The following is a 27,827-nucleotide window of genomic DNA, read 5'->3' on the forward strand; positions in this document are numbered from 1 at the left end:
CCATCCCAGCCCTGCCGGGTTTCCTGCAGAACGGCCGCACCTGAGGCACGCAGGGCAGGGACTCAGACACAAACGTCCCCAGCTGGGGACATCTTGCCCCAGCTGCCCACTTCAGCCTTGGTTCCTCCCCTAGCCCACGGCACCTGGAGCAGGCTGCAGCAGGAGTCACAGAGCCCACCGTGGTGCTTTATCCCACTGACACCCACCCAACAAGACAACACATGCCTCCCTCCTCCCCCCCAAATCAATCTAACATCAGAAAGCAAATCTGCATGGCTTCCGCAGCACTGGTAACCCAGAGGCAAAAGCCCTCTCCTATACACAACTCTCCTTGCAGTTCACCAAGACCCCAGATCCATTTAATTTCCTTAATTCAGGTTGGTTGTGTGGTTTCAGCTATTTCTGAGCTTAGCAACAAATGTGTAATGTTTCTGTCTTTCAGGCATACCAAGTTGCTTTGCTGTAATGTGCCTGATGGGTCAAAGCCCTCCTAAATCATGCTCATCGTAAAGTGATACTACCATCACATAAATTTAAGCCTTTTAGTGGGGGCCTTTCATCAACTCATAATGCTGTCCGTGCAGTGAAAGCTAGACACTTTAGGAAGCCTAATTGTAAGTTCAGGCTATGAAATGCTCATTTTTCTCTTTGAAACTCTTTTTATCACCATTTCTTGTTGCCCTATGGTGTATATTGATTTTATATATTATACAGCAAGAGAGATAATTGTGTGCAAAGAGCTGCGTGCCATTTAAGAAAAAGGGAAATAAATAAGTCTGTTCGGTGAGACCAGGAGATGAGTGGAGAGAGTACACGTCACTCTTGCTGGAAAAATACACGCTGGTTGCGGACTCTGCTACAATCTAAACTGTAGCAATTACAAAAGTAATCACTAGATTACAAAAATCCATCATTCGAGCTCACAGACTTTCTTGGGGACCCTGTACATTTGTCTAAATGCTCTTCTAGCATTCGTTCATCATTTGCAGTAAAACTAAAGGTGGGTGTCCCCTTTGTCAGTATATCATGAAAACTGTACCAGGTGGCTAATCCTCCTTAGGGAACTTGAACCTTGGCAAAGTATCTACCAGAGTCTGAACAGATGCTTAGGCACTCATTAACCAATTCATTTCATCGTCACACACGCTACGTGAGTGTAACATTAAGAGCTTAACAACCCTTCTTCCCCACCCCCAAAACGGAGAGCCGAGCCTGAAAATCTGCCCTTCATTTGTTCAATATGGCCTAGGCTTGTAATGCAAGTTTAAGTTTTCCAACTGTCTGGAAACATGTAGATCAGCAACGCAGCACAGCAGGAACCCAATTTCAGAGTTTTCTGAGCAGTGGGATGCAGTTTTTGAACGTATTTTTGTGGTCCAGCTTCCCTATTTGTAATAAAACAGTAGCAGTAGGAAAAACCTCTCTCCATGGGTCCAATTCTGTAACCACAGTTAGATGAGTTGTCATCCTTATTGCACTGACAGACTCATTGCTGGAAACATCATGCCCAGCTGCAGAATCAGGCCCTGAAGACTGCAGATCGCTTAAGGATGACTTGAAACTTCACACTGCCCTTCAGTGCCACAGTGAGTCTGAAAACATTAACAGCTACCTGAGGAGTCAGAAGAGGGTTTATGTTAAATAAATGGGGGTGGAGAGAAGGGTAGATAAAAAATAAAAACACACAACAAAAACCCTGGAAGATATTCAGGAGAGATCTACAATTCTGCAAATTAGTTCATTTCTGTGTGCATGTTTGTTTTTAGCGAGAGTGTCAGAAGTAACACTGGGTATCCTTTGGCTGGGATTAACCAATTCACCACGGCTGAAGTTCATATCTTTTAGTTTACGTTTAAGGTAGAAATAGGTGGAGTAGGTTGTGAGGGGCCTCCAAGCAGAGAACGCTGACAGAGTCTGGAGCAGAAAAAGGGCATTTTGTCCTCAGCTGGAAGGCTGAGAGATTAGTAAGGGTCAGATACTGCCTTTATGCTTTACAGCACTGGGTACAGCACGTGCTGAGACAAAGAAAAGATGCCAAAAGAGCAAAAATAAAGCAGAAAGGAAACATCTTCACAGTTGTCAATCTCCAGGCAGGCAAAGCAGGCAGCCCCTGCTCACCCACTGCAAGACAACATCCCTAGAGAGAGATGGGCACCGCAGAGCTGGCAGGAGCTGAGCCTGGCAGCAACAGACACTGCCCAAGCCTCAGGAACCTTGGGAGAGAACAGCTTTGTACAAGTGGACTCCAAAACATAAATAAATAAGTTGCCCAGGGATGAAACAAGGACTTCTCAGATTGCTACCATGATAGTCAGCATCATACCACTGACGGTACCCCAGCATCACGCCCCTGCTGCCCAGGGCCCAAAGCTTCAAGCAGAAGGGGGGGGCAATGCCTCCATTTTGTTTATGGGAGCAAGAGAAGTTTTACACTCAGCAGTAATCCACCCACAGTCACACCAGCACCTCGGGTGCCCACTTCTGAGAGCCACACAACACAGGGGCTTCTGTCTACAAGCCTCTGGTGAGCAGGTGACAGCTCGGGAACCTGAGGCGAGCTCAGCCCTGGGGCACCACAGGGCCCTGAGAGGCGCTCACAGGAGGGGCACTCAGGGCCTGTATCCACAAATCCATTAGAGGCCGATTTCCTCAGCAACACCCCCTGCTCCCCATGACCACTGCTGTGCCCCAGCCCCTTAGGTGGCCATAATTATTTGTAACCCCAGCCTTGTCCAAAATCCCCCTCCACTTACCTGAGCAGCTCCTGCAGTCTCGGTGGCAGAGGCTGGGCACCCCTGGTCACGGTGCTGCCTGTAACACAGGCAGCTCACCGCCCTCCTGGAGCTCAGTAACTGGGCAGATACTGAGGTGAATCTCTTAAAAAAAAACCCTCAGCTAACAGCTAAAACCACACTAGGGGAGCTGGGCTGAAGCAGAGCAATGAGTTTTGAACACACTGAGGCCAGCCTTATGCCCACCAGCTCCCCAGGAAGCAGGAGCAGGGGCATGAGGTGGGCCAGGAGGAGCCATTTTGTGCCTGAGGCAGGCCAGGTGCTGAGTGCGCCCAGCTGGGCAGGCAGCAGCCACCTGGGCCTGCACCTGGCCCTGATGGCCACCTGATGGCCACCTCCTGGCCTCATGGGGTGCCCTGCGGGGTCCCCTGCCATGGTGCAGATGGGTGCTTGCCGTGCTCAGCACCTTTACAAAGCCTACAGTGCAGGCATGTGCCAGTAGCAACAAAAGTGCCTTCACAGACTAGCATTGCACCTCTTTCTGCCCAAATGTCCTGTTTCTGGGAAGTAAATCAGTGTTTTGAAAAGGCAAAGATGTGTGGTGCCCAACTGCAGCTTTTTTTTTTTTTTTTTTTTTTTTTTAATTTGAAAGAGACGCAAACAACTTCAAGCTGCCCTCCTCCCCCTTATACCCCAGGGGAAAAAAGAAAAAAAAAAAAAAAGTAAAATATGCTTTATTCCTTATTAGCTGGTAACACAACACCTCCTGAGCGGTTGTAGCAGCGGCAGTGAAAGTCGCCGCGTGGCCTGCTTAGAACAAAAACAGGAACGGGAGACAGCTCTGAAGAGGGGTTTTTACACGCAGCCCAGCCATCATAGCGTGCCCAAACCAAGTACTTTTATCCAGTTAATTTGGTGAATGAATCCCTCAGGGTCCCCAGCCATCCACCACTACAGCTCATTAGAGCCCCATATCCGACTTCTCACATTGTACCACTGAAAGCACTTCTGCTTAAAATGTAATTAAACTTAAAACAAACAAGAGCTCTCTTCCCCCCCTCTACCCTGCCTCCCCCGACCCCTGCCCACTGCCGACAGAGGCACCGACCCTGCCGCGATATTTGGGAAAACGCGGCACATTTCCACCACTTACGGCGTGACATTTGCCCAACCGTTTGTCCTGTGAGCAATTAGAAGTCTAAATACTGGGTGTAATGCATTACTGCTGGGATTTAAACTTGCAGATCTTTTACAAACGAGTAATGTGGTAAGACTTGCTGTCCAATGAGGTGTCTTATTGAAATATCCCAGGCTGCTTCACTTGTCACAGCTGTCGTTTCAGCCATTTGCACTTACACTGTATTGCTTTCATTACAAAAATAGAAATTTGTGTCTTAAGTGCTGTTACATTACTAATGCTAAATATTTAATTCCCCAGGGCTCTAATTATGGTTGAGCACTGGCAACACTGATTCTACTTTTTAATAACAACTGTAAAAGCAATTTGAGCATTTTTCAATTAATTAAATACATAGTGTACGAGTAACCTCTTGTCATTTTGCCCTCCAGGACCTGAGCTAATTTGTGTGGAATAAAATGTTTTGAAAATTAACTGATATACTGGTCTGATCATTGTTGTTCTATTAAATTATAGCCTGCCAAACAAGCATTGTATAATAGTTACATACTAAATACAGTTTCCTTATTTATGACGGTATAGTGTTTTTTGAAAAAAGAAAAAGAAAAAAAAAAAAAACAACAATCAAAAACAACAAAAAACCACAACACTTCTACATCCCGTTTCTAGAGACCAATGTTCACAAGGCCTAATTAGCAGGAAGGAGATGGTCTACGTGTGCTATCAACAGCAGACTTACAGCACAGTGAGTCTTCAGCTATGAAAAACAAAGCCTCTCTCCACTTTCCAGACCTCACTTTCACCTTCTTTCACAGCTGAAATTAAAAGTGTTAATTAAATGACTTTCTCCTGCATAAACTCCTACGGATTAGTTAGTGGTTTACACTTTAACACATGGGAATCAACTCACAATGTTAAAGCATGCAAGTAGTTTAGAAACTAATTTTTGTCTTCAACTTGCAGAGCCCAATGTGATAAGACTTTGCCGTCAGCTGAATTTCTTGGAATACACAGACAACTAAAAATACATAGCCTTCTCACTCGCACATTCAGGTATAAAACTAGTTTCTATGCATATGTAACGTGATGCTAAAATTAAAAAGTATGTATTTCCAGTTGATACAACACAGACACAGAAATTTAGAACAGCAATACACAACAGCACTTTATGCATCCCAGTAAGGGACACTAATCTCTTTTTTTTTTTTCCCCACATCCCACATAAAAATAATGTAAAACTTACTGTAAAGAATTAGAAAAAAAAATATATTTTTTAAATATTTTTATTTGTAGCTGATGAATAATATTCGTTCAGCCTGCACTTTAATATTGCGTTTTATTTTATAGCATGCAATAATAGTAAGTCAAACAATGCTTGAAAAGTGCTTAAGGTTTAATAGTTTAAATATCCCAAAATACACAGGTGAAAGTATGATGTTTTTTGTTTTTAGACAAATAATTCAATAGTAAGGGCAACATTCTTCTTTGAAATCATCCAAAACCTAGATGATATACAACACTACTAAGAATTGGACACTACCAAAGCACTTTTTATGTCTTATTAAAGTACACTGATATAATGGACATTCCAGGCAAAGGTTGCCTGTGAGTTAAGATTTAATTACTGCTATTTAAAAAGAAGACTTTGAAAAAGGCACCTCCAGCCACTTTGTTGGTCTGCAGTGACTTCCTCTCTCTCAGCAAGGTAACGGAGATGGCCATGCTTTAACCTGGAAGCACTGAGAAAACACGAAACAGTATGTTTTAGTACCTGCCTCCCCTCCTGCCCTTGTCCAGTTACCTGCTCATCCCTGGTCACTGCTGCCACGGCCGCTGGCCGCAGGGCCACCAGCCACAGCTTCCACCCACCTGGCGCTGCCTGGGTCTGACAGAGGTGTGGCTGCTTCTGATAGCATCAGCTGCGTGCTGGGGTCATTCACAGTGGAAGAATTTGGCCCTCTGATATTTTCCAAGACTGCCTACTCCTTCAGGAAAGCACATTGCCTGTATCTACATAAAGCATGGATGCTGATAAGGCTGTGTGCTTAGCTGTGCACAGCTCTGGTCATTCAGTTCTCACCAAAACCCAGAGGAGTGGAGTGTACTTGGCAGGGCTCTCCATGCCATGGGCCACGTAAACAAAATGCAAACGAGAGCTATAATATGGTCTGATCTTGAAAGCTACATATTTGTTACCATTACCTTAAATACACACTTTAAAAAAGAAATATTAAAGATAATTTTAAGACATGAGCCATTGACAGGAAAGGACGACTAACTGAATGTTCTCAATTTGACTTTAAATTATTCCAATATGCTGGAAAAAGACAGTTAAAAATTACACTATCAGTAACTATATCTGTTCAATAGACATTTTGAGGAATTTCACATCTAACATGATTGGTCACTGTGTGATGCAATTACAAGTTCACATTTTTTGCTACTTCCAAGGCATCATGCATACGGCATGCTGAACTCGTATCATTTAAAATGACCAAGTCTGCAGTTTACATTAAGTGAGATTCTTCACTTGCTTTGTCAAACTCTCAGACACTAAGAGCTGCAAGTCAAACTATGCAGGATTGCATCTCAGTTAAAAAATAAAAATCAATAGGCTGCAGCATTCCACTGGGACCAAGTAAATTAAGATCCTCAGTCAACATTGCAACACTATTTTTCTGCAAATAAATACTAAATAGAATAAACGATGGTGTTACTGTCAAACAAAATTGCTCAGGTCTTCAGCACTTCTGTACAGGTGTGTGCGCATATGCATCCATGAAACGTATGCATACAGAAAACACAAAGGTCATGAGTAATGTATTGCAGTAATAGCTCTCTTCTTAGAGACAGGTTTATTTAACTGTGTAAAAACTGAAGTTATCTTTACTGCTATTGAAAGCTTCCCTGGTATCTCGAGGTGTCTGACTTTCAATAAATCCTGGAAACATTCTGCTCACATACTGAGTTTTACAGAACGTGCAGCATGTGTCAACTTCAATAAAAGCGGTGAAGTTCTTTAATTACCCCATTCACTCGGGAGCTACTTTAACGAAGTATTTTTCAGACTGTGTAAAGATATAAAATCCCCCCCCCCAAAACCAACCCAGTTATCTGTGTGCAATGACTACTCAGCATCTAACAATAATGGATATACTGAAGAATAAAAATGTGAATTATGCCAAGCCCATAATTCTCAGTGACTGACTACAAAGCTCTTATAGTCAGCATTAAGCTTTTAAAACTCTAACCCTAATCAATCATAAACACAGAAATAAAAACCTTGTGGTCTTTTTTGAAATCTAAAACACTAGTGCATGACTTTAAATAGCATTTCTATTTTCTCTGAATCACCCAGCATTCTTTCCATGTAAAATGCGTACTTCTGCATGAAAGCTGACTAGTACATACAAGTTAAAAAATAACAACAGCTCTTTAAACACATGAGCTAATTATACCTGGCATATTGGACTTCACTGATAACATACTGCATGCCATAGAGCAGAAGATATCCAACCTGGCCAAAAATAAAGGTGCGCAAGTTTCAGAGATCGAAGTGCAAACAACCTCTCCCCTTCTCCAGTGCTTATGCCCCCGGGTCTTTTCCCAAAGAGCCAATATCATCTCCCCAGGCTGCAGAGAACTTGGAATCGCATGACTTGCACACGTTTATTTCAACCTGGGTGACAGCACAGCAACAAAAAGCCCATTAAAAAGAAAAAAGGCAGATAACCGGACGCGATCTACTTGTGATCATTTTTTTGTGATGTGTTAGTGAATGGGTGCCAGCTAACTAATCTTAGCAGCGAACAAACCTAATTTATACACAGCAGGATACTGTCAGATTATTTTAAACCTAACAATTATTTCTAGCAACAAGGCGGCATTGCACTTAGTAAGCAGCATAAAAGACATTTGCTCTGTTTTTTCCATGTGCTGTTTGAATAATTGAGGGGGGGGGGGCAGGGAGGAGGGATGGATGAGTGAAAGAAACCCACCTAAAGCCAACAAAATGTTCAGCTCTTTGGAACCAAGTGCAGTGAGATAAAAAAGCATGTTGGAAAAAGGCACGATCTGAAAAGTCAGAAGCCTTGCCAAAGGCAAGTTAGGCAGTGCCCCCTCCCAGATGTGTTTTTGTTGTTGTTGTTGTTAGTTTTTTGTCTTTTTTTTTTTTTAGAGCGAAGTTCAAGTAAATTTTAATAGCCATTTGGTGGAAGTTGCTACGTTATAGGTATTAGCTATAGCAAGATACCGCCCTCTCTTCTAAGCCAGAAGTACGTTTAAGACGACCCAGTCTGACCCCAGGTGTAACAAAAGCCTCAGAAGCCCACGAGGAATTCTTCTACCCCACCCATGCATTTGTTCAAGCACATATGTCTGTGAAAACATTTCATCTTCATTCAACAACTTCAAATGCTAGAAAATCTACTATTCCCTTTCTAATAATTTCTAATGATTCATTGCTCTTATTAAAAATTTACACCTTAGAGTTTGTCATTAACTGATTTTTATCTCCACACATTGTCAACATATATTGCCTTGAAAATGCTTTGCTATGTCTGGAGTATGAAAACAGCCATGTAAAATCAACGGCCATATTACAGATGTACAGATTATTTTCAGGAATGCACATTTTATTCAACCAAGACTGAAGTTAAAGAGGTTCAAAAGTAAAAGTACAGTACCATTTCAGAAGGTAAACTATGTTTTGTCCAACATAGTTGTGGCAACCATACACAGAAATCATGTGTTTATAATAATAAACATAAATTATGAAATGCCTGGAATTCTGATATATTCATACAGAATGCGGCAATCACTGAAGAGCCAGAAAGTCTAGTTGAAACCAACCTATTATTTGGAGTATTTATAAGAAAATAAAGTCTGTCTGCTCTGAAACCGTATTTTGTTTTCCTTTTAGTGCTATATAAACAATATGACAGCCTTAACTATAGCGCTTGATCATTTTAAGTGCCTGGACATAAAATTTTACTCATTGGCATAACACAGCCATGACAGTGCTCTACATAAGACAGATGTTATTTTTTCAGCACTGGTTTAATTACACATAACTATATGGTATTAACACTCGAGCAGACAAAAACTTTATTAGGAAGTCACAAGCGTTTCATTAAGTATTTTAACGTGGGTATGACAATGGCCCATATTAAGATGCAAGAATTACGGGCTGTCTCATGGAGCTGCAGCAGCTCAGCTCTCAGCGGCCATGGGAGACGTCTCAGAAGTTCTTGGGATGAGGCACTTCACATCTGAACCCAGCACGGATGCCCAGAGCTCAGCAGGAGCTTGACCCCACGCTGCCGTCACAGGGCTCAGCTCTCATACCTGGAGCCAGCCCGAATTCACCTTAGAAATAAAGAGATTGGATCAGTAAAAAGGTGAGGAGTTTGGATATTATGTGGTTGGTGCTTTGCCTCCTTGAGCTACGCACATTTGCAGCGCAGAGCTCGGTGTACAGGCTAACAATAACAAAGAATTTGATGGAAGAGCTCAACGCTTTCTCAACGTACAGCAGTACACAGCCAAGTTAATTCAGAGCTTGGCAGTAAAGCAACGGATTTCACAGTCCCATCAGATCTATTAACACAATGTAGAAATATTACCCATTTTAAGTTTGTGCACATTCCCAAGTCTATGCGCCTTAGTCCTATGAACGCCCATCCCTCATCTCTTCACGCTACTGCTTTAGAGGCCTACAGGAGGTTAGTGCTCAGCAGACGCAGGCTGTGGGCTGAAAGCACTGTGCTGTTGGAGGATAAACCAGCCAGGGGAGACTGCTCTCTCCTGCACAGCAGCACCTTGGTGCACACCAGCTCCTCTGCAGATGCTGTACATTGCTTTCCTGTGGCACAGGAGAGAGGCCAGGGCATGCTTCCTCATTCTTCAGCAGAGAACCAATTAAAAGGTATCGAATGCGACGCCCTGTGAGCTGGAAGTTCAGCCCTTTCTGCTACTGAACTGAGTTCTTTTCATCTAGCAGTGCCCCAAGAGGAGACGCAGGCAGAGTTGCTGCTCTCAGGTTTCTGACTACTCAGAAAGCCTCTTGTTCTTTGTCTGCCCGAGTCCCGTTGGTGGGACAGCACCTACAGTCCACAGCCTCTGTGCAAGAAGAGTCAGTTTTGAGGTGTGCTGGTTTAACCCAGTATGCCTCCACTACTAGAGATCATCTGTAACATTCTGATTTTAACACAGGGAACACCAAGACCTTGCATATCTCACTGGATTCCTGCATCTACTGATGAACCAACAGACAAGCAGCAGTGTATGGGGAGACGGAGCTCTGCTGCAGAGGTGGGGGCTCTCCCCTCTTCTCAAAAGGCAGCTCAGGACACCGTGTGCCAAAAGCAGCTTTGCCAATGCATGCAGTAGTTGAGGCAGCCCCTTTGATGAGTGTGTTCATGCAGCAGTGTGTTTGCTAGGTACGGAAACATTTGTACTGTTCAAACATCTTGACCACAGACGGATCTCCCTGCAATCACTGTCCTCTGCTAGCTACTCACCCTCTCTCTCTCCACTTGCATTGGCAAACTATGCAGTCCATCCCTGGAACACACAAATTATACATGATATAACTGCCTAGCTTTCCACCAGGTCACATTTTTTTGCTGCATCTTAGAGATGCAAGGGAACATGATGAAAAGACTACACCAGCAGCAGCTCCTCAACGTACCTCCTGATAACACACCACTTTCCCAGACATGCTGGCCTGCAGCTGGCCTGCACACTCCCTGCTCTTCTGTCAAAATAAACCGGGCTCCCAGGTAACCAGGATTTGATAACGTGATCAGCTTGGGCTGAATTAAATCTGGGTGTACTCAGCGAAACACTTCAGCATGCTTGCCTAGCAGGGGCAATAACCTGCAAGAGAGTGAGCAAGCGTGCGTGAAGCTTCCTTCTTTAAACAGCACAGATGCTGACAAAGGAGTCTCCATCTCTTGCCTTCTCTGAAGTTAATCCCAGCAATTTAAAGCAGACTTGTGGAAAAAAAAAAGACACAAGTGAATCTGAAGTTACTCTAAAATGCAACTCTGAGGACACATTAGTTCCACTAGAGACAAAGCATAAGCCAGACATAATAGGTCGAGTTATAGTCAAAAAGATTGCACAGAGAAAGAAAGAATTCTTAATTTGGCATAACACGACATTCTCAACAGCTCGTCTCTCCTTCCAGTAACTGTGTCTTGGCATTGTACATATTCAAGAAATCATTGCACAAAAAACACTTTCTGTTGGTAAAAAATAAAGAAAGTAAAGCACCTTTCTTCGTAATACTGTCATTCTGAAAACTAAAGAAGCTTTTACTGAAAGGTAAAATATGCCCATCAAAACACCAAGGGACAAAACCTCATTCATTCCTTACTTGTTTAAGAATTACTAAAAAGAAACATTTTGCAGAGGGCTAAGGCAACAGTAATTTAGACAATAACAAATTGAGTGTTGTAAGAATAACTATCCCATTGAATAAAAGAACTCTGGCAAGAAACTTCTCACACGGCATTCAACATACTTTCAAATAAATGACTGAAGTATGCGAGTTCAATTACTTCAAAAATAACGACTTTCCAGCGGTTTACCATAATGACAACATTGTATAGAAAGATACAATAACTCTTTGTAGCCTAAAAATTGTCAGTTTCATTTTACAAAGATAACTTCCAAAAGCATCTTGTCATGACAATCAAGTTTTGAGGAAAAAAACAACCTGTCATTTGATAAATAGATTAAATTAACTGTCACAAAAACCACTTAAGCGCTCCTCTTTCCTGTTATCCTTCTCATCTCAGCAGTAACTGATAAGAAGATTTCAGGGAGGTTCAGTCATTGATGGCAGGATCTAGAAAAGAAATAATTTTACAAACAGTTATCATTCCCATTCACAGCTTCTGGTTACTGTATTTCACCAACTTGCACTTAATTAGCTTCCTTCTGCCTCTGATACAAGCTCAATGGACAAACTGCTTCATACAAATCACTGCTCACTGCTGCAATTACACCTTACACCAAGGAATTGCCACGGTTGCATCCTGTCATGTTCATAGTGCGGATCATTAACACGGTCCTGTTACCTAACAACTATGACCTGCCGATACCAGCCAGGGTGTTAACCAGCAGGAAATGGGACTCGAGTCATTATCATGCAGTTCTTTACTTATGGCCTATGCTTCAACTTGAAACTCCTACATTTCTGTGCAGCTATAGGAAATATACCCCTTGTCCACAGCACAGGAACAGATGCAACAGCTGCCACAGAATTTGAGAACAACGATCACAGCATATTTTCCAAAAGCCATTGTCTGAGGCTTTATTTGGCTAAGGAGCCAACTTCTTTAAGAGGAAAGAAGGGCATGGATTAGTCAATAAAAAGACTCAAGCCTCATATCCCCAGGACTCTGTATGACAATCCCGCTTCCAACATTTCCACTTTAAAGCTGTCATAGCACACCTGGCAGATTTCTAGTTGGCATCTTCCACATTCTAGGTTCCTCACATCAACTAGCCTCAAATGGCAGCTGAGGTTTTAATGCCAAGAAACACTTGAATGCAAACTGTGTCTGCCTTCTACCTTTCTCTAGGCCACGCTGCCACTTAGGTCACCGCACTGACGTAACAGCTACGCTGTCTTCTACTGCACTGCAGCACCACACCTACTGACGTGATGACAGGAATCGAGGGGTCTTCAGCCCTACCGGAACCTAGCTGCCTTCTTGGTTAGCAACTGGCATCCTTTTTCATGACGAGCATCGTAAGGACAGAGCATATGGTCCTTCGAAGGGACATCAAAATAAATATGACAGGTCAGTGCAATCATCATATCGAATGAATTCAAATGATGCCGTATCTAAAATGAAATGTGTGCACATAATAAAGATTCAAATGACAAAAAACCCTACCCTTTATCCCTCTCTGAATTATTTATGAATTCTGCAACTCCAGCTGTTGCCACCAGCCCAAGGACATTTCTTCATTTTGGGAATGACATTTCATATTAAAAGATAAGTTAACAAAACAAAAGGACACCGCGGATCTTCCTTAAAAACCATTGGAAAGCACAATACATTTTTCTCCAGCATTTACCAAGGAAAATAATCAACAATCAATTAAGCTCTTGTGTCTCAACTTGTTCCCATAATTCCAAACACAGATTTCAACACTCATGCATTAACTCAGCCATGCCTTTCTAACTGCAGCAGTTAGGCTAGACCCTCCAAGCACCTTGGGTCTCCCTCGCAGACTTTTAGGGTTATCTCCCTCTAACAGTTCACCATAAACCCCATGCCACCTTACTAAGCACTCTGCAATTCTATCACTACTCAAATTAGGGAAAATTTTCAGTACATAATGTGGTCTTTCTAGAAAAAGTTAATATTCTGCATGCATGTAAATGCTTTTGATGATAAATTCTTTGTGCATAAATTAAAACCAAAAGAAACACCAACTTCAAGACATGTAGTTTAAGGCACAAGAACAGCTTTCAAGTAGCTATGTCATTTAGATTAGCGAATGCCAGACGGTGGTGACCACTTACAGACTGTTAGCTCTTAGATTTCTGACTAACAATATGGGGGGGGAAACTTAGCCAGTAAGCATGACTTCCATCACCTACACTTCCATGTCCTCCCACATTCTGCACATGACCCTAAATATTAACCCTAACCTATACTGAGCCCCGTATGGTTTACCAAAAGCTTCTTCTCTGCCACAAATAAGATAATCCCTTGTTGCCCACGACCTTCGTTTCATAGTGTTTCCTCCTCTTCTTTTGCCTAACTGATCTGCAGTTGGGTTTACGTCCTGCTCCTAGGAGACAGACGCCCCAGGACCATTTAAGATTCATTTTGTTTGTTTAATCCTCCTCAGTCACCTGAAAGCAGACTAGCAAATGTACCAGTTCTAATGCCAGAAGGAGATGTAGGGAGAAATGTAAGAGATTCCAAGTTCCCATCACCAGAAATTTCTGGTATCACCAGCAGAGCTCCCAAGCCATTTGTCAGCTTCCTGCAGCCAAGAATGCGCCACTTGGCCTCAGTGCCAAGCACATCGCTCAGGCCTGAACCAGACTGCCATGCAGGCAGGTATGTAATAAGCAAACTTTGTCTCAGGGAAAGGTGGCAGAGCAAGAGGAGCTACCTGTGTTGCAAGTGAAACAAGCCAATGGTCTTCAAGCGGAGCCCACTTTGGTTCAGCAGGATCTCCAGCAGTATCTGCTTTTGTTCAGCTTGGTAACATTGAGCTCATACACTGTTACCCAGGAAAAGCAGATGCGGTTAAAACAAACATTTATTTGCCCTTCGGTCTGCATTAGAACTGGCACCCAGCCCTGACCAGCCTCCCTCTTCCTTGCTGCTGTGGGAAAACTACCAAAGACCACCTTCCCTTCCCATCTCCTACTGTTGGGAAAAAAAAAAAAAAAAAAAAAAAAAGCACAGAAACAAAGACGCCAGTCAGAGGATTTGGGATGGGTAGAACACCATTGAGCTTCACCAGTATTTTTCAAATCCCTGGTGTTGTGAGCAATCCCTGTCAAACTAAACAAATGTACATCGCATCCTTCTGCAAACTAACAAATTAAAAAACTGTAACATCTCTCATGTTCCAGGGTTGCCATTTAAGTCTCAATGCCACAGGTTCTCCAGTGCCTTCTGAAAGTACCTTCTAGCTGTGCTAGAGGAATGACATTTGCAAAAATCACCTGTGTGAGGAAGCATCCTTCTGAAGATTTTCACGAGCTACTCGGATGCAATTGAAGTCAGTCCTCAAAATATAAGGGAAGTCATCTTTGTGCCCAAACACGCTCACTAAACGCTCCTGGCTATGATATTGTTTCATAATTGACATATTGTACGCAAACATTCCGACAAAATATCTTGTCGCATGTGACTGGCTTACGCAGCGACTTATGCCTGGTGCTTTTGCAGAGCTCTCCCAATGTTGCACAATGCTATTGAATACAAATGACAAATTGATCCCTTCACATGATAATTTTTTTTTAGTGTTCGATATTTTTAATGTTAAGAAAATTGTACCTCAACATGGTCTTTAATCTAATCCTTACCCTGAACAATTGAAGTACATCTGTATTAATCTATTAGATGCTTTTCCACACCACACCTATGGCACTGCATAAATTACTGTAATTTAAATGAATTACTGCTTGAAAATTCTCATTCTGTAAGAATCGCGTGGTGTTACAAGGCACCAGAAAGAAAAATGTGCACTAGGGTAACTAAGTTTTATAATATCGTATATCTAGGTTCTCATAAACCAGCTATTCTAAATAGCTGTTAAAGGACAAGAATATTAGACCGATCATATAGAACACACATCAATATGTCCAAGAAGTCAATAATATGAAATTAAATCTACAGTTTATTTAGATACATTTCCATGCTCATGTATGCGGAATCCACTTTAAAAATGCCATTAGGCAAGCTGAAGAATATTATTGCAAAAGACAACACCAAGAGTAATTCTATCTCTGCCCTGGATAACTTGCATTTTTCTCTTTAATCATCTGATCCGCTGAACTGCACAGAAGAAAGGGAACTTGGAAACAAAAATAAAAATAAAGAAACCACCACCAGCAACAGAAACCCCACCTAAGTTCTTTTGTTACACTACGCTGCGTACTGCTACTGTTTAAGGATGACTTCTTTAAGACTGCACACTTCCACTACCTAACAGTAAAGAATGAAAAGCTTCTTGCTACAAGCTAAAAAGAAAGTCTTTACCATGCTCCTTGAAGAGCTCATTTTCACATTACTCAGGCTTCATTATGCTGAATCAATATTCGTTTAGTCACTGGGGTTATTGACATATTTTAAAATAAAAGTATACCCTTCAGCTACTGCACTCATTACGGGTAATTTGTCTTGTCAGGGAGCAGGGAATATTATCCCAGTCTTTCAGGGGCTGACAGCCCATGGAAATACCTCCCCTTGGTTACAACTGTAAATAATTTTAAGGTAAAATATTGAAAAATCAATGACTGTTTCCTGCAATCTGTCACAAACAAATCAATCATAATCTCCACAGCCAGAGAGTATGATTTGAAGGAGATGAGAGCAGATGTAATTCTTGGCTGGAATCTCTCATTTCAAAATCACTTCACATAATGGTGTCATCATTTAAACACTTAGCAGTCACTGCAACTGCCACTCATAACATCTAGTTGGACAAAACCGCAAGGAAGAGGAGGAGAAATGCCATCACTGTTATGTAAACAAACATCTCATTTAAATGGTTGCAACATTAGCAAATTGCACAGATATAACAGCTCGGCTCAGCTCTCCACAAAAGGTCCACTACGCTTTTCTTTCTCAATAGGAGATTCTCTATAAATTAGCCTCTTAAAATGCAAAGTGTTTTAAAACAAAACTAGGCTTCACAAAAGGCGCGTAATAATATCTGGCACTAATGCTGTTTCTAAAAATATTTCAGTTTCATTCACTCCAAATTGCTCCTAACAGAATTACACATCAAATTCTCATGAGATTGAGAAAGGAAAATTGTATGAAGTACCTCTGTCTTTTTAAGACCAATAAGGATCTCAATGCTTCTTTGTCCTCTACGTATTACGTTTCACATCTAATTTTCATTAAGCACACGCCGACTCAACTTTAGCATAGGTAACACCGCTGCAGAGTACAGGTGAAAAAAAAAAGTCATAACCTACATAAATTAATTGAGAGTATATTTTCAACTTGCACTCAAAGAGATTAACCGTTGTATATGGAATTACATTTGTATAAAGGATCAATTTATACATAAAGAATTAAGTACTGTGCAGTCAAAATGCTATAAACTGATCTTTGTAAACGTGAATCATTTGTGTAAAATGAATCTATTTTTATAGAGGAACGCTAATACTTGGACTCAAATTATTTCTTCATTTGTCCTCTACCTCACCCCAGACTACATTTTCACCCTGACACCGCAGTGCTCGAGACACTTCTGTGCAGATCAGCTGAGATAAAAAACAGCAGACAGGATGCAATTGTTGTGCAACTGCAACTGTGGGCCTAAGCCTGCATTCCTTGCACAAACAAAATTCCCAAGTGCTCACTGAGTGTGTCACTTCAGAGCCTATAATTTGAGCTCTTACTCTTTAATGTGCAGAGCTCGTTATCACATATTCATTTTGATCTCATTAACCTTAACAACACATATTTCTGAGTATTTATCTTACAACTGTAGGACTAAGGAAAAAAATGCAATTGAAAAGATGGAATTATTTTCTCTTTGCTTGCAAATATTATATATAATAATATTATATATATATGCATATATATATTTATAAAAGCCTCTCCAAATTTGTAATTCCTTTCAAGTAGGTTTTACGTTTATCTTCTACATGGAAAACACATCTCTAAGACTAATTCTTTATTGATAAACATCAAAATTACTGTTGTTTGTAGCAGCTAGAGAAATAATCTTCTCAGCAAAATAAACTATTAAAAAGGGAAAACAAAGTCTCAGCCAAGAAGAAACAGTTATTGCCGTAGTTTAACCAAGTGCAAGAAAACTGCAAATACCAGCTGTGAAGTCAATCAACTTATCCTGGGGAAAGGCCACTCTATTGTCAGAGGAAGCAGGGGGTGCGAAGAAACAATCACACAAAAAAAAAAAAAAAAAAAAAAAAGGAAAAGAAAAAGGTAAAAAAAAAAAAAAAAAAAAAAAAAAGAGCAGCTCCTACTAATGCGTTGCCATACCTCACTATGGAGGACATTTCTTTTCCCTGGAAGAAATCTGGAGTGAAACTATCTGATCGAGAGACAGCCTCAGCTCATCAGCCCTTCTGAATCCCCTCACTGGCCAGCAGACACTGAGGGAGTGAGACCCTGCTTACCACATGAAGCCATTCCAGAACGGAGCAGCAGCGTGCCATACTGAATACGTCAGCATCTTTCCCCAGCGCCGCTCCCCTGAGCCAGGTTGTTATTGCTCATGACAATCACGCAATTAGGTGGGTCAGGAATCACAGAAGACAGAAGAGATCCATTCTTCCTGCACGCCAGTTATCCTGTTCATAAAAAAAAAGAAGGCAATGACTCTTTCCCTTCATTGTAAGGCACTTAATAAATATTAATAATAATAAAGTCAGTCACATCTCCTAGACAACACTGACAAATGTTATTTTTGCAATTTTTGACACTCATTGGGCTCAGAAGGGAGAACCCACAAGTTCAAGATGGAAAAAGACTCAGTTCCGTACTTGGACACAAGAGGTCACAGAGGGCTGCACCGCAGTGGACATTACACAGCACCTCTCCGACAAAGGAAGCCCTGAGAAGAGCGAGCAGCACATGCTGCAGCACTACAGACGTTCATGGAGATTTCAGGGGTCAGCAGTGTGAGCACTGTTTTCTGCTGGATAAAGCATTAAGTTGCTGTAACAGCCAAGAGGACTGTGAAGGACAATACACATGACTTTCTGGTCAAGAAGAAGAACTATTCCTTGAATGAAAAGGTATTTCTTCACTGTATCTTTCTCAAGTCACAAAAGAACTATGGGTTATGGGAAACACCGCAGAAAGAAAAGATGCTGGCTTAAAAAAAAAAAAACAAAAAAACACAAAACAAAGCAAAAAAGCTGACGGTACTTCTGGATTACCCAGCTTCTCAATTTACTGTTCTCACTCACTGTTTATTTAGGCCACTAGTATATGCTCATTTCTTAAACGCTGCTCCACACAATCAAAGAGCAATAAAAATAGCACAGTGCATATTTATATCATAGTCACATCATGCAGTATTACTGGTAATATTACACTATTAACAACACTCTGCCTAGTAAGTTTATAAAATCTTCGTGTTTGGGTGTTATGGAAAGACAAACCCTGCCTTCCATCTGTGTCCTTCCCTTCTTCAGTGCTGATTACACCGGTCTCACTGAGCTCATCTGGAGAGGGAAAAAAAAAAAGAAAAACATTAGCTAATTACAATGTTTGCTATCTGCACCACATGACAGTCTGAAAAGAAACACTGATGTATCTGGATACATGAATTCTGCTTTTTGTTAGAGACCAAACTTGGTATCACAAAGCACAGTGCCACTTCTGCAATGCCTTATTCAATGAATCATAAAGTACACAAAACATATCACTTACCATTAACTCTGAATAGGACTTAATATGGCTAAAAATTGTGGCAAGCCAAAACACATTCTGGCTTTGTATGAGGTCTCCTCCTGCGCTCAGGTGTGCTTGCTGGGACGGACTGCTGGATTCATCCTCCTCATCGCGGCCCTCACCGCTTCTCCTCCTGGCTGCGTTCTATCAAGCCAAAAAACAGACATAAGGTGAACAGGGAAATGGAATTAAAATATAGTATTTGTCACTAATTGAGACAGATTTCCCTTACAGTCAAGGATTAAGGACCAAGCAACACAAGGGCTCCTTTACCCATTTATCTAGCATGCTTGTTAAGTCCCACGGACACTGCTCTCACTGCATCCCCCTGGCTGATGTTCAGTTCTGTGTTTGCTAAGAGGTGCACCACAAACAAGAGCATGCGGCAACCAAAGGTCTCCAGAATATGGAAATTTAACGGCAATTAACTAATGAATCAGTAACAGCATAAATAACTTCCTTTTGCTTGAAAACACAACAGTCTAATAAATTATAGGAGTGTGGACAACAACTGCAACGTGAGTATTTTGAAGCAGTGCAAAAGGTTCCAGGTAGGCAAACGGAGGCACGGAGGTTACAGGAACAAACCTACACCATATGACGTGCCAGAAGCTGAGGGAGGAAGCTAGCCCAGGACTCAATATTCCCAGTCCCTTACCTACTACCAGGTCTTCTCCGTCACCTTCTCAGGCAACATAAAAGTTCCCCAGCATTTCCGCAGCCTCCTCTCAGATAACTACCTGGGTTTCCTCAGTTTCAGTTCTACCCAGGGACACAGGAGCAGGCTTCTTACCACAGAGAATATCAGCTAAAGTTTAACTGAACCAAGAAATCAAATACCAAAATAAACTTTAGGAAAAGCAAAGAGCAAGCAGAACAAAAATGCCTTGAAAGTCGCTTTTCCACCCTGGTCTCCGCAGAGCTGTTTGCTTCCCAGGAGATCCACGCAACCTAAAGCACGCTGACGCTCCGAGAGGCTCCGGCCCTCCCTACCCAGCCAGGGAGCCAGCACAAAGTAATTCTTACACCGTTAATATCATAAAGAAGTTGTAGGCATCTTTTTATAATGACAGAGTATTCTTAATAAAAGCTTCAAGCAGGTTTTATAGCTGCATATTATCCAATGAAACCAGTAATAAACAGCACTGTAGCGTTATTTAGTGCAACTCCGATACGCCAAGAGTCACAACCTCGGTTTTATTTATCGTGCTGGCTAAAATGTTAGTTCTTAGCTTTACAGTAGCAGCCAAGACTGTCGCTGTTTTATCCCAGCACACTGCCATCTGGATACCGATACTTTGTTATGGGATATGAAAGAAGAGCGTAGTTACCTAACGCAGCTTAATTGAAAACAGAAGACCTAAATATTACACCAGGCATTATTCCACACAAAATTAAACGTGAAGGGCATGAGAAGTTTCAGAGATGCTAGCAGAGACTATTTCAGGGGTAAACGCTGAATTCCTGATGTGTGACAGAAATGCTGAGAAATACTGAAAAAAGACGTGCTCGTGAAAGGAAAGCTGGAAAATGCACCCTTTGGGGAGGGTAGGAGAGCAATCGGTCACAAGTTAGGTAGCATAGGGAGATTTCTGGTGTGATCATCTGGATCCAGCTCGAAAGACCTGACTAGCTTTCTTTTTTGAAATTGATTTATATGAAGAAAAGAATTGGCTCTACATGTATATTCACTTCCACGTGCAGAAAGCAGCTTCAAGAAACGTTTGCATCTGCATGATCTATATTAATGAACAGGAACTAGAAACCTCTCCTGTTAATAAAGATCAGAGGGTATGAACTGTTAAAAAGAATTCCTTGGATGCAAGGCCAGAAAAGCTACCTGGCACTACATTTCTCATCGGAGAGGCAACGCCGAGCTGCCGCAACTACCAGTCATTAGGACTGCAAATATGCATGCCAGAATGGGTAAGCGTGTAAGCAAACCAGATAAAATACAAACCCTTCTGAACACGCCACTGCTAATACAAGTCACCCACCTTTAACACCCACGCCGTGGCCAGGTTCTAGCTGTGGTAGCGCCCAGCACGTTGCAGCACCGCGGTGGGAAGGGAATTTGCCCCCGCATCGAGAGCTACGGGCACACAGCACGGGGAGCCACGGCCGTCCTGCTCGCTGAGGGGCTTCTCTTTCAAAATAAGGAGCCAACTAACGGGAGATGCGGCTTGCTTTAAGTGAAAAAGCTTGTTTAGACATGAAAGAGCAGCTCTTCCCCCCACCCCAGTCATATAGAGAGTCTATTTTTCTGCATATGTCCTCAGAACTGCAAGCAAAATAAAACCTAAAGACATATTTAACTTAGTCCATGTCATGCCCACAAATTCAAGAGAATCGCACCGTTTAAGTTAATTACAGGAAACTTCAAGGAAACTGAAATGCAGTCTCAGGTTCTCCCATGATACTGTCAAGATCTTTGGAGCTGCATGTTCAATACAGTAAGTATGGACTGGATTTAAGGACTGCCAGCTGCACTCACGCATGGTTTTATTCCACATAATAAACAATTTCCCTGAAAAAAGAACTAAGACTGATAATCAGGTTCCTGTCAAAAAGTAATTTTAGGAATAAAGGCTAGCTGAGAAAACAACAAGACAGGAGTGCACCTACGCTCCCCAACGCCCAGTGGCTAGAGGCAGCAGGGGAGAGCTGTCGGCAGTGCCCACGGAGGTGCCCACCGCCGCCTCGAGCACTAACAAGTCGATGCCCAGGCAAAGTACACGCAGGCAGCAGGAACAACAGGGGAGCTGCAGACATCTCGTGGGGCTCTGCCCTAAGACTCACCCGAGGCTGGCACTTCCACGGCACGCAGTGACCCCGTAACGCCCAGCACCTTGTCCTGGGGAAGGCAGCGGCAGCGTGCACCAGCCATCGGCTGCAGGAAAGCGCCCTGCGTTCTGCTGCCAATGCTTCTGCTGATATTTCAGGTGCATTGCTTTAGCTGCTCTCCAGCTAATAACGTATTGATTCAACAGAGAAAAACACAAGCCCCTCACTCTCCTTTGCAGGCTAATTAGCTTTACTACTATGGTACCGTAGAGGTGAAGAAAGTATTTTTGTTTTCTTTACAGTTAATAGATCTATATATTCACATGTATTTGCTTTGTTCTGCTCTTACTTACTGTTAATATTTTAAAATACACTATATAAGACACCTCGTAGCAGCCAATTTCCCCTGCTATCTGTCTCAGTATTTTCTTAATACGAGCAGTCTTTAACAGAGTATTTGTCTCCTATGGATCTCTTGATAATACACTCACAAATTGAAATGGGGAAACAAATTATGCAGTGAGTGTCTTTGGTCAGGTATTCCGATAAAGAAATATCAAAAAGGCTTTGAGAAAACAGCCTCCTTCTCATCTACCCCTGCAGAAAAGAAAAAAAAAAAAAAAGAGAGAGAGAGTTGAAGTGATCTCCTAATGCATCTCCCTTCATAATTCATGCCGAAAGATGACATTTTCTCAGGATCTTAATTAAGATAATGATGAACACCTGTGTCGGCATTCTTTGGCAAGACAGCATTATCCATCATAATCTTTTAAGTACACTCAAAAAAAAAAAAAGCACCACCAAAACCAACAAAATCATATGACGGAACCAATCTGTTGCCTCTCTTCGCACTAAGTTTTACATCTCAGGCACACACACAGACGATTAGATCTCTACAGACTGCAGCAAAAGCCAGGGTCGGTAGATTTTAAAGTTTCAACAGAAAGTAGCTATTAAAGTAATTAGATTAAGTGTGTCATATTCGAGATACCTAAGTTTAACTCCATCCAACACAATCCACCTGCAACTGCACCCCTCACAGCCAGACACGACCACCGCTGCACTTTTCACATATATTATTTGCTGTTATTTTCACAACCACCCCGAACCTTTTCCCCTTCCAAAAGGAAAATACTCACCGGCAATCCCTGTTAGATCTTCGTGCGCTATTTTATTAAGCTCTTTTAGCCCGTCCCGCAGATGTTTGCGCATCCTAAATGAACTTATGCAAATGAAACCAGCGTGGAAAAACGCCTAAATATGCAAGCTCAAATACTGCTAAGGTTTGGTCGCTGCGTTTCGTGTGGTTGTGGCAAATTCAGGTTCTACTTATGCCTAACACTCTGCTCGAGTCTGGGTAGTAAAGCCAGCAGAGATCGTTTTAAAAAGCTCTGCAGGGCAAACCCGTCGGATTAAAGGCTAGGAAACGGAGAGTTTTAATCGCTTGCTCAGGCGGCTGAATTTAAAGGCGGAGGAGTGGGTTTAAGTAAATTCAGGAGCACGCCGGCGGCTCGCAGACCCCATCGGGGGGAACCCAGCGGGGAGAAACCCCCGCACGGCGCTGCTGCTCCCAGCCCGACCCGCACCTACCGGCAGCAGCGCGCGGCTCCTCCAGGCTGCGGGCGGGCGGGCGGACAGCGGATCGCTGCTTTTTGGGGCGGATTGCCGCTTTTTGGGGCGGATCGCTGCTTTTTGGGGCGGATTGCTGCTTTTTCCGCCACGCCGGGCTGCAGCCGGGGTGCTGCTGGCACCGGGCACGGCCGCGTCCCGGGGGCCCGGCACCGGCGGCAGCCCCGGCCCGTCCCGCCCCGTCCCTTCCCGTCCCGGCCGGCAGGGGGCGCCCCGCAGCGCCGGGGCAGCCTCTCCCAGAGCCGCTCCCCCGGAGGCCGCCCCGGGGCGCAGCGCCTCCTGCCAGCGCCGCTTCCGCACTCCGGCCGCTCCCCCCGCCCCGCCCACCCCGCGTCGAGCGACGGCGCGGCCGACCAATGGGAGCGAAGGACGGCCCGCCGGTCGCGGGACGGCGGCCAACCGGGCGGCGGGAGGGGCGAGGGCGGGGCCGGCGGCGGCGGGGGCCGATGGGAAATGTAGTCCGCGGCGCGCCCGCCCCGCCCGGCCCGGCCGCCTCCTGCCCGCCGGGGGTCGCCCCCCGAGCCCCCGCCGTCGGTGGGGGAGGGGGCGCCGCCCGCGGCCCGTTTGGGGCTGAGCCCGGGGGCAGCGGGGCCGCTGCCGGGTCCCCCCGGGCCCCGCCGCGTTCCAGACAGCGCCGGCTGCACCCCCGAGGGGGCTCCGCGCCCCCCCGCCGCCCCCCGACGGCTCTCGGTGGCCGCGCACCCCCCGCGGATGCGCCGAGCGCCCCCAAAAAGCACCGCCCCCCCCCCCCCCCCAAACACACCGCTCGCTGGAGGGAGGGGCGGGGGGCAGCGAGCAGAGGGGTGGGGATGGATGGGGGGGGCGGGCGGCTAATAAATCGCATTAAATCTGCCTATTTTTCATTATTCCCTCCCGCCGCTGCCGGAGCGGTGCCTGCGGGCCAGGAGCCGGCGCACTTGAGCCTCGGCTCGGCGGGGAGGGCCCGGGGGGGCCGGGGGGAGCGCGGAGCCCCCCCGCGGGCTGGGCCCGGCCGCGGAGCCCGGCGGGGTCCTGCCAGTCCTGGCGCTGACAACACCCCGCGAAGGAGGAGCCTCGGCGGGCCGCGCTAGAAGGCGTCAGGAGCTGCGATTTCCAACTTAGCATCTTGGCAGGACCCTTCGGAAAGCCAGAGCGAGGAGGAAAAAAAGAGGGGGGGAAGGAAGGAAGAAAAGAAAAAAAAAAATACACAAAAAGACCAAAAAAAAAAACAACAAGCCGCCCCCCTCTCGGTGCGAGGGGGAGAGAGAGCGAGGAGCAGAGGGGGAAAAGCAGCGAGCGGCGGGGGCGGCGGAGGACGCGGTGCCAGGCTGCGGGAGCGGCGCGGAGCAAGGTGCCGCCGCTGCCCGCCGGGCCAGGGCCGAGAGGCGCCCGCGAAGCCCCGGCCGCAGCCGCCCCAGCCCGGCAGCCGCCCCCCGGTGCCCCGGGCTCCCCCCCGGGTATATGTGTGCGCCTGGCCATGTCGTATCCTCAGGGTTACTTGTACCAGCCGTCGGCGTCCTTGGCTCTCTACTCCTGCCCGGCGTACAGCACCAGCGTGATCTCCGGCCCCAGGACCGATGAGCTCGGCAGATCGTCGTCGGGCTCCGCTTTTTCCCCTTATGCCGGATCTACCGCCTTCACCGCCCCTTCCCCGGGCTACAACTCCCACCTCCAGTACGGCACCGACCCGGCCGCCGCCGCCGCCGCCGCCTTCACCTCCTACGTGGTAAGAGCAGCCCCGCGCCCCCTTTTTCGGTCCCCCGCGCCCCCTTTTTTAGTCCCCGGCGCCCCCTTTTTCGGTCCCCTTTTAGTTTTTTTTCGGAGCCGCCGCGGCCGGGGCGAGACGGGGCTGGGGCGGGCAGCGGCCGGGCGGGGACGGGTTTCATTCCTTTGAACACAAAATCTCTCTCTCTAGATATATATAAATTTTAAAAATAAAGGAGCACTTTTATTCCGCAACAATTTTCTTGTTGTGGTTTGAAAGGGAACGAACGCATCAGCGGCCGGCGGTGGGCGAAATGCGGGCGGTAAAGCCAGGCAACTTTCCCCTCGCGGCGCTAATTGGGCAGCTACATTACGGCCCGGCTCTAATCCCCGGCCGCCCGGCGGGGCAGGGCAGGGGGCGGCCGGGCTCGGCGCTGCCGGGGGGGCTCCGCGGGACCGGCCCGGGGCAGCCCCAGCCCGAGCCCCGCGCTCCCTCCGAAGCAGCAGGAGCGGGGACTTTGCCTGCGCTTCTCCCCCCCGGTTCGCGTCCAGGCGGAGTTGCACGGAGTTCTTTCCCTTTTCCCTTTTTTCTCCTCGTTTTTTTCTTTCCCTCTTTTCTCTGCCTTTCTCCCCTTTTCCCTTTATTTCCCCCCTCCAGCCCCCGGAGGAGCAGCCGCCCTGTACGGCCCGGCATGGCCCGGCCGCCGGGGCCCGGCAGGTTGCCCGCTGCGGTGGCAGCCCGGGGGGAAGAAGGGAAAGGAAGGGAAGAGAAACGAGAGAAGGGAAGGGAAAGACGGGGAGAAAGGGAAAAGAAGGTGGGAAGGAAGGGAAGGGAAAGAAGGAGAGGAAGGGAAGGGTCCCCCGGCCGCGCTGCCCACCACCGGCTTTTCGGGGCGAGGCTCCGCGTTCCCGTAAGCGGCCTCCCGGGGCCGGAGCCTCCCGGGGCCGCCCCCCCCCTCCCCTCCGACCCCCGCCGTTCCCCCGGGGGCCGCGGTCGCGCCGGGCCCGGCGCTGGGGGCGAGGCGGGGGCCGCGGGCCGGGCCCGGCGCTGTCCTTGCCGTGTCATTGTCGCCCCGCGGCCGCCTCACGTCGCCTCGCCCCGCCGGGCCGCTGTCCCCTCTCTCCGCAGGGCTCGCCCTACGAGCACCCGCCGGGCATGGCCGGCTCCCTGGGCTACCACCCGTACGCGGCGCCGCTCGGCTCCTACCCCTACGGGGACCCCGCGTACCGCAAGAACGCCACGCGGGACGCCACGGCCACCCTCAAGGCCTGGCTCAACGAGCACCGCAAGAACCCCTACCCCACCAAGGGCGAGAAGATCATGCTGGCCATCATCACCAAGATGACCCTCACCCAGGTCTCCACCTGGTTCGCCAACGCGCGGCGGAGGCTGAAGAAGGAGAACAAGATGACCTGGACCCCGCGGAACCGCAGCGAGGACGAGGAGGAGGAGGAGAACATCGACCTGGAGAAGAACGACGAGGACGAGCCGCACAAGCCCGAGGACGCCCCGAAGGGGGACCCCGGCTCGCCGGACACAGGTAGGGCAGCGGAGCCCTCGGGGCTGCCGGGGGGAGCCGGGGGGCGCCGGGGGCCGGGCCGGGGGGCGCGGGGCGAGCCGCCGAGCAGCCCCCGACTCCCCCTGCCCTGTCCCCCCCATCCCTCCCCTCCAGGAGCGGCGGAGCCCAAGGCAGCGCCGGGCTGCGAGCGCCTGCAGGAGCCCCCCAGCCCCCGGGAGGCCGAGGGCGGCCTGAGCGACTCGGATTGCAAGGAGCCGGCGGAGGAGCGGCTCGACGGGCTGCCGGCCTTGCCCAAGGCGCCCGGCGTTTCCCCGCCGGGGGGGCGCGGCGAGGAGCCCCCTCCGTACCGGCCACCCTCCGCCGCCACCACCGGGCCGCCGCCGCCCGCCGCCGCCGAGCTGCACCCGCTGCTGCCCGCCGCCCCCTCGGTCATCCACTCGCCGCAGCAGGCGGCCCTCGCCAAGCCCAAGCTCTGGTCGCTGGCCGAGATCGCCACCTCGGCGGACAAGGCGAAGGAGGCCGGCGGCGAGGCGGCGCCCCCCGGGCCCCCCGTCCTCGGCGGTGGCGCTGCCGGGGGTCCCCCGCGCCCCTCGCCGCCGCGGCCGCGCTCGCCCGGGGCGCAGTGCCCGTTCCCCAACGGGGCCGTGCTGCCGCGGCCCCTCTACTACACGGCGCCCTTCTACCCCGGCTACACGAACTACGGCTCCTTCGGGGCCCTGCACGGGCACCCCGCCGGCGGGGCCGCCGCGCCCGGCGCCCCCTTCAATGGATTAAACCAGACTGTCCTCAACAGAGCCGAGAGCCTGGCGAAGGAAAGCAAACTGGGCAGGAGCCAGGCCCAGGTAGACCTTTGCAAAGACTCACCTTACGAACTGAAGAAAGGTATGTCCAACATTTAATACCGGCTTCTCCTCCTTACCCCCCCCCTCCGCCCCCTGGCCCGGGACTGTGGTTTGGTTCTTCTGTTATTATTATTATTTCCTTTATTTTTTTTTTTTAATTTATTGAAAGAAATGCTAAATTGCTTCGGCAGTTATTTTTCCACTACCAAAAGAAAGGCAAAACAAAGCGAGCAGAAAAAGAGCAGCTCCCCCCTCCCCCTGCGCCCCCCCAGAAGTTTATAGAGTCTATTGGAAAGGGCTGGGGGGAAACCGCCCCGAAATGTCTTAACCAAGCGAAAAGCCAACGAGTG

At 46.8% G+C, this 27,827-nt stretch overlaps 1 protein-coding gene and 1 long non-coding RNA gene across 4 annotated transcripts; one reads left to right on the top strand and one right to left on the bottom strand.

The window, feature by feature from the left end:
• Nucleotides 1–8,022: 8,022 nt before the first annotated feature.
• Nucleotides 8,023–23,484, bottom strand: LOC116494132. 2 transcript variants are annotated; one of them, XR_004253832.1, is made up of 6 exons: nt 23,394–23,484; nt 18,999–19,163; nt 18,728–18,790; nt 17,738–17,911; nt 16,411–16,526; nt 8,023–11,725 (listed from the first exon to the last, which is right to left on the bottom strand). It is a non-coding gene; the product is annotated as an uncharacterized LOC116494132 (long non-coding RNA). The 2 variants fall into 2 exon arrangements; XR_004253831.1 differs by lacking the exon at nt 16,411–16,526.
• Nucleotides 23,485–24,888: 1,404 nt separating this feature from the next.
• Nucleotides 24,889–27,562, top strand: IRX5 (iroquois homeobox 5). Of its 2 annotated transcripts, none has more exons than XM_032195741.1 (3): nt 24,889–25,137; nt 26,245–26,656; nt 26,789–27,562. In XM_032195741.1, exons 1-3 carry the CDS (start codon nt 24,889–24,891, stop codon nt 27,532–27,534), a joined length of 1,407 nt encoding a protein of 468 aa, XP_032051632.1. In that variant the 3' UTR covers nt 27,535–27,562. The 2 variants fall into 2 exon arrangements, with proteins under 2 accessions (XP_032051632.1, XP_032051634.1); XM_032195743.1 differs by having other exon boundaries at nt 26,792–27,562.
• Nucleotides 27,563–27,827: the final 265 nt, after the last annotated feature.

Source organism: Aythya fuligula, chromosome 12 (genome assembly GCF_009819795.1).
Source record: "Aythya fuligula isolate bAytFul2 chromosome 12, bAytFul2.pri, whole genome shotgun sequence".
Classification (NCBI taxonomy): Eukaryota; Metazoa; Chordata; class Aves; order Anseriformes; family Anatidae; genus Aythya; species Aythya fuligula.